The sequence below is a fragment of the Salarias fasciatus genome, chromosome 2 (assembly GCF_902148845.1).
Source record: "Salarias fasciatus chromosome 2, fSalaFa1.1, whole genome shotgun sequence".
Taxonomy (NCBI): Eukaryota; Metazoa; Chordata; class Actinopteri; order Blenniiformes; family Blenniidae; genus Salarias; species Salarias fasciatus.
Genome location: NC_043746.1, coordinates 33,233,999 through 33,246,461, shown reverse-complemented (window position 1 = coordinate 33,246,461; position 12,463 = coordinate 33,233,999). Strand labels below are relative to the sequence as shown.

Below are 12,463 nucleotides of genomic sequence, written 5' to 3'. Positions count from 1 at the left end.
CATGGATGGCATATCTGTAGTACAGGCCCCACCGAAGAAGAGCAGGAGAAAGCCAAAATCCTTGTGATCAAAAGTGTACAACATGAGTGCTTTTTGAAAGAACTGTGCTGCATTACAAAAGGCCAAAATCTCCCTTCCCAAAGCAATCTAAGGAAGCTACGCCCCATCGTTGATAGTAGTGGGTTGCTGAGAGTGGGAGGCCGTATTACGCAGTCCAACCTTGGGAGAGATGAAACCAACCCAATCCTCATTCCTGGTCGGCATCATGTGGCTACTCTCCTTGTACGTCATCACCACGAAGCCGTGAAGCACCAAGGCAGGCATTTCACAGAGGGTGCCATCCGTGCTGCAGGGTTCTGGATTATTGGCGCTAAAAGGTGTATTGCAAGCCTCCTCTTCAAATGCGTCACATGCAGAAAGCTTCGTGGTAAGACAGAACACCAGCAAATGGCAGATCTGCCAGGAGAGCGGCTTCAAACAGCACCACCCTTTACCTATGTGGGCGTTGACATCTTCGGGCCATGGGAGGTGGTCTCACGCCGTACCAGAGGAGGTCACGCCAGTAGTAAACGATGGGCTGCACTGTTCTGTTGCATGTGCACAAGAGCAGTACACATAGAGGTTGTCGAGAGCATGAGTGCTAGTAGCTTCATAAATGCTCTGAGAAGATTCTTTGCTATCCGAGGCCCAGCAAAGCAGATCTACTCCGATTGCGGAACTAATTTCATTGGTGCTTGCAATGAGCTGAGAATGGATACCTCGAATTCAACTTCAGTGACTGTTGAGAAGTACCTTAAAGAACAGCAGTGCAGATGGGTTTTCAATCCGCCCCATTCATCCCATATGGGCGGAGCGTGGGAGCGAATGATTGGGATTGCCCGTCACATCCTAGACTGTATGCTCCTCCAAAATGGATCATCTCGTCTCACTCACGAGGTGCTGACAACGTTCATGGCTGAGATCTAAGCTGTGACTAATTCAAGACCCCTGATTCCTGTGTCGTCAGACCCAGAAGCACCACTTATTCTGACCCCAGCTGTGCTCTTAACCCAGAAAACCAGCATCCCTCCCTCTCCTCCTGGAGATTTTGGGAAAGCGGAACTTCTCAAAGGACAATGGAAACATGTCCAAAGCCTGGCAGAGACATTTTGGAACCGGTGGCGTCGGGAATATCTGAGCTCTCTCCAGTGCCGATCCAAATGGCAAGACAACAGGCCAAATCTCAAAGAAGGAGACATTGTCCTGATGAAAGACAATCGGGCCAAAAGGAATGAGTGGCCAATGGCTATCATTGTGAAAGCCATTCCAAGTCAAGACGGAAAGGTCAGAAAAGTGGAAATTAGAGTCTTCAGAGATGGAGCTCATACAGTATTCTGTCGACCTGTTACTGAAGTGGTTCTTCTTCTGTCTTCTGAGAACTCTAAGTGAAGAATGACATTTATGTGGAGTCATGAAAGACCCCAGACGGGGAGTGTTATGGACCCCATATGGACCGCTGCTTATGATTTCATTGTGTTCTCTGTATATTGTTTGGCGCCCCCTGCTGGCAGTTGGGCGGTGGGGTCGCTTCTTTGGTCCCAGCATTACGTCACTCCAGTACGTCGTTGAGAGCGGAAGTGACGGTAACTAGGAGACCAATTTGACAGCTATGCTGGGGAGGAAGCGTTTTTGTGTTTTTCCTTTCTCTGTCGACCTTCATGGTTTGTAAGTATATATGTTCGGAAGGTTTATATTAATATTGAGAATACATTATTTGTGAAGTTTAACTGATAGTTATTAAATTGTTTAGTTATTAAGTTGTTCACTAAGTCAGATGTTGTGAAGACTGTCTGTGGCTGTGTATTTTTATGCATATCTGTACTTCATAATTACTTACCTGTCATGATTAACTGTAAATGAGAAAAAACTTATTATTTACTGTATTTACAAAGTATGTACTCGCCTGATGTATTGTATATGTGCCTTTATTTGTTACAGTTTCACACTGAGGTTCAGTAAATCATCAATACAAGCCCCGGCTTCCCTGGCGTTATTGAGCCCTGTGTTTAACTGACTGGGTAACCTATCAGGTGGTGAGACCAGTACAAATGTAATCCACAAAGAATATTATGGTAACAGACTGAACTGAAGGTTTTAAAGCCAGGACGATGTGTTGGGTTTGTTTGCATTTCCCGTTTGCTTTGGGATGTATTTCAAAATAAAAAACAGAAACTATATTGATGGAATTTACTCAACGGAAATGTAATGTGCTTCTCTCATCTGCACATAAACACATTAACACAAAGTGAGCTGTTAGAGCATGAGGTGAAGCGGAGCAGGTGTTTTGGATTAGCTGGTTTCCCTGTTAACTGGTGACAGATTTCCTTTCGTGGACTTGGTCGCTGCGTTTAACAGCAGATGTTAAAAACTCGGGAGCGATTCTTGAGAACGACGTTGAACAGCATTCACAACAAAGTTTTAAAGAGCCAAACCTTTTGTCAGTCGTATTGTATGACCTGTTGTTGCCGGTTATCACTCGCGGTTTACAGTCAGGTCGGCACCACTCCAAGTCGGCCCCGGCCAACTCGGCACCGCCCCGGGATACAGTCAACTCGGCATCAAGCCAAGTCGGCATCTCGCCAAGTCGGCATCTCGCCAAGTCGGCCTCGCGGGCGGGGGGGCTCTCGAGTGGCCGAGTTGGTCGGTGCGGACTTGACTGTAAGCTGCTTACCAACTCGGCCAAAAGCGGCTTTCTTTTTTTTTTAATCACGATGGTGGATAATGTACCTGGGAGCTTCATGTTTGACGTCCGAGTAGCTTAGCTACAAGCGCGCAGCGCTTAGCGGCTGTCTGGTCATGTGACCGGTCCCAAGGCATTCTGGGAATCGTAGTGCAGCGATGCCGGCTGCGCCGCGACGATTTGCAGTTTTTTTCGTGCCGGCAGCGCCGCTTCTCCTCACGTAGCAGGCAGGGGACTGGAGGACAAACTGTGTGGTTATGGTGACTGACAGGTTAGAGGTGGAGAATGGACCTGGAGCTTCATGGTTGACGTCCTGTTTGAACCGAGTAGCTTAGCTACGAGCGCACAGCGCGAGCGGCTGTCTGGTCATGTGACCAGATCATGTGACCGGCATGTGATCCGCGAACGCCGCATGATCAAACCAGTCGCCTGCATTATAATTTTATTGTAATGTTCTCCACCCCCGAAGTTTATACACTCCTCATATTCTGCATGTGGACTCGGTCACCTTGTTGTCTTGTGGTGGGTTAGACTCATGGCTATCTGGATTAAACAGCTGATAACAGTCAAAGAAAGCTGATAAAATAAGATAACACCTGCTAAATTAAGAAAAAAAAACCAGATGAAATGAGAACTTGGTTCGGCTCCTGGTTCTGGTCCTGGTCCTGGTCCTGCTCCTGGTCCTGACTCTGGACTTGATGTGGTCCAGCCTGCGGCTCCCAGACACCGGACCGTGTCTGGCTGTCAGTGTTCAAACAGCGACGACGCCTCGCTTGTAGCTAAAAGCTCCCTGCCATCAGCAGATCCATGAATTGAGAGGTTTTCCAAACCCTGGTCCGAGGTCCTGAGAATCCCGTCCTGTTTCCTGCAGACGCTGTGTCCTCCGGGGAGCAGAGGAAGCTCCGTCTGCTGTTAAAGCGGCTGGAAACGGCATCAAGCTGCACAGGACAGAGCTCAGGAGAAGCAGCCGGCGAGGTCTGAAGCTTCCAAACACATCTGGTGACAGAGTTCATGTGTCGATGTGGATTCATATCATCAGCCGCCCCTCATGGATGGAGCAGGAGGAGGACCAGAGACCGCTTGGTTTTTATTGATATTCTTTATTTATTTATTTTCCTATTTGCACCACAAGATGTCTTTTAAATGAACCGTGGCGGTTACCTGATCCCAGGCACAATTCCTCCTTTAGTTGGGTTTTCCCATCATGTCTTGACTAAATCATATTTAGTGGTTTGTTTCAACCTGCTGACAGGCGTTCCTCTTTTTTGCCGTGATGATGAGAGGTCAGGAAGGATCAATAACTGTGAAGCCCCTCCAATCCTACTTTTTGAGAAAGGGCCCTTGGTTCATTTCTGTTAAACTCTCATATATGGTGTGATATTTTGGATGAGATCATTAGGTCAATAAAACGCCTTTAACTTAAAACTGGGACCAAAGCAGTTACTAAGGACAATACAATTAACTGGATGAATGGGACTTTTTCTTTGAAACACAACAGAAACCTTTTTATCAAAATAGCAAATTTCCAATTTAATGAAATAAAATAATTGTAAACAAAAACAGACTATGTTAAAACAGGTGCTATGAGTACCCTTGTAGTGGGAAAGTTAACACAAAGGTAAACAACAGTTCAAAAATCAATCTTTTTCTTCAGCAAATACAATATTTCACACAATCAGTGTCTCAGTTTCACAGTCTTCAAATATTTTACCAAAATAAAGCCGGCACCCCCTTTTTAAAGTCGTTAATTAATTAAAAAAAAAAAAAAAAACTTGCAGGCCTGAATCGTGGCTAGAGAACGCTGGAACCCAAAACGTAGTGTCCGATCACTCCCTGTGGAGTGATCGGACACTCTTTCTCTTTTCCCAGAGAAACGCTCCAGTCAGTCCAGTCATTCTCCATTTGTTTGATCTGACACACTTTCTGAAGTTCCTTCTTAACGCACAGTTTAGAACCTCGTTCTACACACAGACTGAGCTCTGCACCCGGGAGCCGTCTCCATGACAACAAGTGTGTTCCACTGGGACTGTGTGATGTCATCATCAGAGAGTGATGTCATCAGTTCAGACAGGCCAGCTCAAGTCACAGGTTTGACATTCGATTTTTGAGCAGCGCGGACGAGAGACACGGACATGACGAGACAGACAGAGTGGAGAAACAACGGACGCAGTTTCAGTAAGAGTCCATCTTTTCTTTAGAGCTTTGAGTTTACTGAACTTTAATCAAATTACCTGCAGAAGCTTTAGAAACCAGAGACAAATGTTGGCAGATCTTCCTATGTTCAAACTCACTGGTATTTCTTTCTTTTGCAGACATGAGTGCAGAGCCAAGTAGCTTGCTAGCAGGAGGAACAAGCCTCCATCAGCCGCCACAAGAGCTGCCACCATGGTTAGCTGAGCGACCCATGGAGAATGGAAAGAAGCGGAAAGGTGGAGTCAGTATCGACTCCGACTCTGAAGACAGAGCCAGCGAGTCGATGCCTCCGGCAAAGAGGAAGAGAGTTGACTCTGGTGAGCAGAAAGAGCCGGTCAGCCGACCAGCAGCACCCACAGGCTCAGCGAACGGATCGAAGAAGACCAAGAGCAACCAAGAACAGTCAAGGACAGTCTGGCTGCGGGCCAAACGTCGGCCTCTGCAGGTTAGCAAGTCATCGGTCCAGAGCGATCACAGCTCGTTGTGCGACAGTGACAAAGAAGAGGAAACTCCTCCAAAGTCTCAGCCTGTTTCTCTACCGGATGAGCTCAACAAGATCCGCCTGTCCAGACACAAGCTGGAGCGCTGGTGCCACATGCCCTTCTTCTCTCGCACCGTGACCGGCTGCTTCGTCAGGATAGCGGTCGGGAACAGCAGCAGTCCACCAGTTTATAGGGTTGCTGAAGTTGTGGACGTGGTAGAAACGGAGAAGGTTTACCAGCTTGGATCGACGCGAACAAACAAGGGATTACTCCTACGGCACGGTGGCGACGCTCGGGTGTTCAGGCTGGAGTTTGTTTCAAATCAGGAGTTCACAGGAGGTGAATTCACAAAGTGGAAAGAAGCCATGGCAGGTGCTGGCCTGCAGGTGCCAACACTAGATGAAATCTCAAAGAAGGAGCAGTCCATCCAAGACGCCATCAACTACCAGCTTAACGACAAAGACATTGACGACATCGTCAGAGAAAAAGACAAGTTCCGAAAAGGTCCCCCAAATTACGCCATGAAGAAGACGCAGCTGCTCAAAGACAAGGCCGTGGCAGAGGAGCGAAGAGATGGTGGTCGAGTGAAGGCCATCCAGAAGGAGCTGGAGGAGCTGGAGGACAGGGCAGCTGCTCTGGACAGAAAACGGACTCAGAGCATCTCCTACATCAGCTCCATCAACCAGAGGAACAGAAGCTGGAATCTTACTGCGTCTCAGAAAGCCCTGGTGGCTGAAGGATACAATCCTTTCGCGCGGAGGAAGTGCCAGCCCACCCTGATGTCAAACACCAGAGATCCGTTGGCCCGAGGAGCGATCCTCGCTCAGCTCGACCAGAAGTACCGGAGCAATTCGGCAGCAGCAGATCCTTCCAACGCAGAGGAGAAGACGCCAGCCACTCAGCTCTCAGAAGACTGGCTTCAAGCTCATGATTTTGATCTCAGCATCGATCTACAAGTTCCCACAGCAGGAGCACAGTCGCTGCCTGTGAGCTCCAACCCACTGCCTGTGAGCGGCGGCGCCCCCCGCAGGTCCTTCAGCCTGGAGGACTACAAGAAGAGGCGGGGGCTGATGTGATGCGGCCAGCGGAATCAAATGGAAATGAGTTGTGACTTGATTCTGCTCGTTCTGCTCGGTCCAACACACACAACTACACCCATCTATCAAGAGACATCTGACCTCCACCCGTCACTCTGGGAGGTTCATACATGTTCCAGGATACACTGCCTCACTCCACAGCCTCCAGCTCTCATCTAATATGTTCTTCTTCTGGCCGTTTCAAGAGCAAAACACAGTTTTTTAACCCATATTCCTGAATCCAGATTACACTCATCAATGAATGGGATCATTATGTGACCAGGCGGTCTGTCGAGTGATCAGGAGGTCATGTGATCAGGGGGTCTGTGGGGTCTGCGTCATGTGATCAGGGCGTCATGTGATCAGGGGTCTGTGGGGTCTGCGTCATGTGATCAGGGGGTCTGCGTCATGTGATCAGGGCGTCATGTGATCAGGGGTCTGTGGGGTCTGCGTCATGTGATCAGGGGGTCTGCGTCATGTGATCAGGGCGTCATGTGATCAGGGGTCTGTGGGGTCTGCGTCATGTGATCAGGGGGTCTGCGTCATGTGATCAGGGCGTCATGTGATCAGGGGTCTGTGGGGTCTGCGTTACCTTCAGCACCACATTAGCGCAGAGCGTGGGCTCAGTCAGAGAGGGCCTGACGGTCTGTCCTGCGCTGAGCTTCAGCTCCGTCTCGGTGTTGTCTGTAGACCGCAGGACGACTGACGACACCTCCAGAGGAACAACCTGACAGCAGGAAGCACAGACACTCAGTCTTCTGTCGTTTACACATCTGTCTGTGAAGTATCCAACCAGTCTCAGAGCTGTTATTTTCCTGACTGATTTCATCAAAACATTGATGACGACGCTTCAAATACAATAAAAGTCTAAAGTTTCAACATTTCACATCTTGTTTTGAACTTGAAGCTGGAATGATTTCCATGTCGTTCTGTTTTCTAACATCATACCATGCAGATTTAATGATTTCATGTCATTTTTATTCCAAACAATAGTTTTCAGTGAATTCCTTGTACTTCTGTGCAGCTGAATGACTGAGTGTGTTGCTGCGGGTTAAAGTTATCAAACTGAGAGAGCATCTGGTCCTGAGCGCGGGACTCACAGCCAGCAGCCGGATGCTGGTGTAGGCGTCCATGCTGAGAGCAGGCAGAGAGCCGCAGTCCTGATCCAGGACCAGCCGCCGGGAGCAGACGCTGCTCTGGTCCTTCAGGAACGCTGTGGACACAAACAACAACAACAACAGTCACGACCAGCCGCTCCGCTTCACTTTGCCTTTAGGAGTCCTGGATGTGTGAGCGGCTCTGAGGCCGTCACTCAGTCTGGCTTCTCTTTTATATGAGCTGCACTTTGGACCAGGTCTGGACGGCCTGCAGGTGTCTGAGCAGCCGGAGCGCTTTCTAATAAAACAGGAAGTCACGCCACAGCGGCTGCCATAAAGCATGTTAAATACAAAGCAAGGATGGCTGACAGCCAGAGGCGAGTCCCAGCGGCGAGGACAGAACTTTAATAACAGCTGGATCCAAAGGACTGAGGACGAATGAACCAGGCTGGCCGGCTTCACTGCATGATCTGCTTCACAGCTGGAAACGCAGAACAAAGCAAAGCCGAACACAGCTTAAACCGTTTAAACAGAAACAACTGTCCTCCACGGAACAGGAAGAGAACCCTGGACCCTGGACCCTGGACCCCCGTTACCTGCAGGACTGCTGTCCACACAGTGAGCAGTGAGACCAGGAGCCGGCAGGAGAAACACACCCGTCTGTCCACTCTGGCCTGCTGTCAGCATCACGTCCCCCAGCTGGAACACACACTCAGCACTGTCAACACACACTCAACACACACTCAACACACACTCAGCACTGTCAACACACACTCAACACACACTCAGCACTGTCAACACACACTCAACACACACTCAGCACACACTCAGCACACACTCAGCACACACTCAGCACACACTCAACACACACTCAACACACACTCAGCACTATCAACACACACTCAGCACTGTCAACACACACTCAACACACACTCAGCACACACTCAGCACACACTCAGCACTGTCAACACACACTCAACACACACTCAACACACACTCAGCACTGTCAACTCTGGTGCTTCTGGGAATGTTTCCACCTTGTAGTAAATGTATTCTGCACTCAATAAAACACTTTATAATGATTTTATTTTTCTACACTAAAAACTACTTTGCATACCTTAAATTGCACTGTTTAGTTGTCTGGCTGGCTGGTCAGCTTCTGCTAACTAACTAATCACTAGTTATGAGTTCGTTAGTTAGTTAGATACACCCTCTGTGGCCACTAGATGTCACTGTCTGACGCAGGAAGCTGCTTCAGAGCAGAGAGAAGTGTCCACAGCAGGGAGGAACCTGGACGAGCTGTGGGAGTGAGGAACATGAGGGACTGGAGAGAAGATGTCTGGACACGGACAGTTCAAGAAACGTCCATTACTTCCTATGATAAAACTCATCAATGGCCCCATCTGATCGACACTGCTGATCTGTGATCAGCAGAGGTAACACTGACAGGAGGAGTGGCGTCCACCTCGGAGCCTGCAGGAGGACGAGGTGAGCAGGTGACTGGCCTGGTATCCCGGGGAAGCCTGGGACTCCTGATCGCTGCTCTCTGAGCCAAACATGAAGCTGGTGAACTGCTGGAAGAGCCCCTCAAAGCTTCTGTCGGTGGGAATAGCCGGCGAGGAGTGGGACAACCCGTCGAAGCCTGAGGACGAGACACGCAGCAGCTTTACATCCCTCTCATCGGACTCGTCGTCCTGGTTTCGACGGACTGCCTTTCTGAGACACTCACGGTTCTGCGACTGGACACACAGAGCGTCACTGCTGCTCTGCTGTCGGACGGACGCCTGCAGCTCGGAGTATCCCTCCTCGGTGCTCCTCAGGGAGTAGGACGCCACGTCTCGGCTGCACAGCTGCCGGCTGCCGCTGCAAAGGGAGGACAGCCGCTCAGACCGCATGTCCAGTCAGACAAACCAACACTCAATAAACCAGAAGACCGACTGCTGAGATGCACGTATGTGGATGATGAGACACTATTCCATCATGACAGCAGTGACTCTGACCTCTTCCTCCTTTCTCCATTTCCTGAGATTTCTAAACACACAGTGAACACCTCTTCAGAGCCAGTCCCATCATGAGACGTATTCCTTCAGTCTGTACATCCAACTAACACTTAATGTAGTCAAACCAGCAGTTACTCATGATCTGGGACGGTCTGATTTGATATTTCATACTTATTTTGGTTTTTTTCTGAGGCTGCTGTAACCCTGAATTCCCCAGTCAGGGATCAATAAAGTAACTTTCTACTCTACATTAAAGCTGCTGTAGGCAGGATTTTACTAGTCAATGCTAATTTTTCTGTGTTTTCTTTGGATTAAATGTTAGAGTATCCATTGATAATCCTTTAGGAGTGTAGCATAATTGCACTACCGTGAGGGCGCAGCATTTCCATCTGTCTCTGTTCTGAGCTGAAAAGGAATCTCGACAGCTTCAGGTATCGTTGACCAATCAGAAGAGCCCATGAGGCTCTAACCGTGATTGGTCGAGGGGCGTTCATCGCACATTCTTGTGGGAGGGGCTTAACTTGCGTAAGGGCGTGATGTCAGAGAAAACAGGACAGGATTGGCTGTGCTGGGTTTCAAATCACTATCTTCCTTCGGTAACCCTAAGCAAGATGGCGGAGATGCGGAATCCTGCCTACAGCACCTTTAAACAGGAGAAACTCACAGAGAATGTATTAACAATACAATTTCATTACTCAGTGTGTTTTTTCCTCCAGTCACTTTGAGATTTAATCAAGATACCCAATAAGATGCACCACAGCGGCTGCTCGCCTTCATTTGCACACCTTAAGGTACGCCTCCCAGCCTGCCTGGAGCTGAGACGTTCACTGACCTGACGGTCTGGACCGAGCAGCTGCTGAACAGAGACACGTCCTCACTGCTGCAGTCTCTGTCACAGCAGCAGTTAATGTCACACACATCCCCGAGAGCGTCGCAGGGGCAGTACCTGTCCACTGACACACACACACACACACACACACACACACACACACACACACACACACACACACACACACACACACACACACACACACACACACACACACACACACACACACACACACACACACACACACTAATCACAACCAGCCGAAGTTCAGCAGCTACTTTCTCAGGGTGTCTTAATGGGTTGTAATCTGGATTTTTCAATCTTCCGAGTTTGCAGGTTTTTCACAGCTGAGCAGTTGAAATATAATGTGACACATGCTTCCTGCTTTAGCACTCCTTTACCACAGCCTTTCACATTTCTTATTGTTTTTTGAAAATATATATTCAAATATAGATATTCAGTTGTTTATAAATCACTATGTCCAGTCTTTATCGGACTATGTGATCATCTATATTTCTGCATCTATTAAATAGAATTACAAATTAGGGCTGTCACGATATCAAATTTTCTCTTCACGATTATCATGGGCAAAAAATATCACGATAACGATATCACGATATCAGCAAAAATTTAACTAATAATGGTACAAACATTCAGATTCATCTTTAATTTTATTTTTGTTTGTTTTCTCTCTTTTCCCAGATGAATTACATTCAGAATACCTGTCAAATGAGGTGTTGAAACAATATGAGAACAGTAACTGTACAGCTGCATACCAAAAGTGTAGTTACTCTCAACTAATTAAAACCTGATGAACTGATTAACAGAGGATCCACAGCAGAGGCGTCATTTACGTAGGGTTGGTGGGTCATGAAAACCCACGGACCCTGTTGGGGTGAAATCCTGTACCACCACCACACTGCCGAGAATTGTTGTTTGTTTGTTTGTTAGTTAGTTTGTTTAAATCCGAGGCGGAATGAGCAGCAGCTGCTTCTCTCCAGCCAGAGGCGCCGCTACTGGCTGGGGCCCCGAGCTGAAGGGGGTCCCGAGGAACGGCTGACATCAGTCAATTTCAATGACAAATTTAAGGCGCTACGCTAGACGCTGCAACGACAACGTGTCGAAAATCGCCCGCATGGGGCTCTTTCCGAGTGCTCACCGGTTAGTTGCTCGAAGCGGGCCGGCGGAGAAGACGGCATGATGATAGACAGTCCAAGTCATCAAGATCAGGCAGATCAAAGCTAATTTCAGTCTCCAGCGCCAGCCTGGTGGCCCTACAAGCAAGAGCTAAAGCACAAGCTGCTCAAGCCAGGGCTGCCTTTGCAAGTAAAGAAATTGAACTGAAAGTTGCTCAAGCCACCCTAAATGTTGAAGCTACTCGCCTTCAAGCCACTCTCGAAGCAATGCAGGAGGAAAAAGAAATGAATGCTGCTCAAGCTGAGGCTGATATACTAGAGGCAGGCTTATTGGAAGCAGATTGTGAGTCACAGAAAAGTTCTTCACCTGTCCCTCTCCAACAAAGGCTTCAGCGCACAGCAGAATACGTGAAAGACCAAGCCAGTGTCAAATCTGTCCACCAGCCATCCACCCCGCCCCAGGATGACAAAACCATGACTTTCACACCACTTCCAGTCACCGTTGAACCACCTGTCATTCCTGATGCTGGTCAGTACAGTCAACAATGCCAGACCCCAGGTGGATACCTCCTTCTGCAGCCAGCCACTCCACAACAGCTGCAGTATGGTATCCAGTATGTGAGAAACGGTTCCCAGTTTGAAGCCCCAAGGCCATGTCTTCAACAACCTCAGCAGCCTCACCAGCATGGAGACTGCCAACAGGAACCTCATGGGCTGCCGTCCACCACCTGCCAATCCCACAACAGTCCTCTTGTGCCCACCCAAGCCACCACTCTGGAGCTCGCTAAATATATGGCCCGTTCCCAGCTGCTGACAACCGGGTTAAGTGTCTTCAACGACAAACCAGAAAGCTATTGGGGATAGAAATCGTCCGTCCAGAGTGCCATTGCTGGACGAGACCTCTCGCTGGGAGAAGAACTGGATTTACTCA

The 12,463-nt window shown here is 48.6% G+C and overlaps 1 protein-coding gene and 1 pseudogene across 1 annotated transcript; one reads left to right on the top strand and one right to left on the bottom strand.

Moving 5' to 3' along the window:
* The first annotated feature begins 5,123 nt into the window (after positions 1-5,123).
* LOC115397094 (RNA polymerase-associated protein RTF1 homolog pseudogene) lies at positions 5,124-6,470 on the top strand (annotated as a pseudogene).
* A 550-nt stretch (positions 6,471-7,020) lies between these two features.
* On the bottom strand, positions 7,021-11,595 carry LOC115397085 (tectonic-1-like). Its single transcript, XM_030103258.1, has 7 exons — positions 11,556-11,595; positions 10,400-10,520; positions 9,297-9,430; positions 9,073-9,209; positions 8,164-8,266; positions 7,537-7,683; positions 7,021-7,154 (listed from the first exon to the last, which is right to left on the bottom strand). The coding sequence occupies exons 1-7, from the start codon at positions 11,593-11,595 to the stop codon at positions 7,021-7,023; spliced, it is 816 nt and encodes a 271-aa protein (XP_029959118.1).
* Positions 11,596-12,463: the final 868 nt, after the last annotated feature.

Coding starts and splice junctions, on each gene's coding strand:
- LOC115397085 (XM_030103258.1), bottom strand. CDS start 11,595: ATGCCGTCTTCTCCGCCGGCCCGCTTCGAGCAACTAACCG. Junction 10,521..11,555: donor CCGCTTCGAGCAACTAACCG/GTGAGCACTCGG, acceptor TGTGTGTGTCAG/TGGACAGGTACTGCCCCTGC. Junction 7,155..7,536: donor CAGGACCAGATGCTCTCTCA/GTTTGATAACTT, acceptor TGCGGTCTACAG/ACAACACCGAGACGGAGCTG.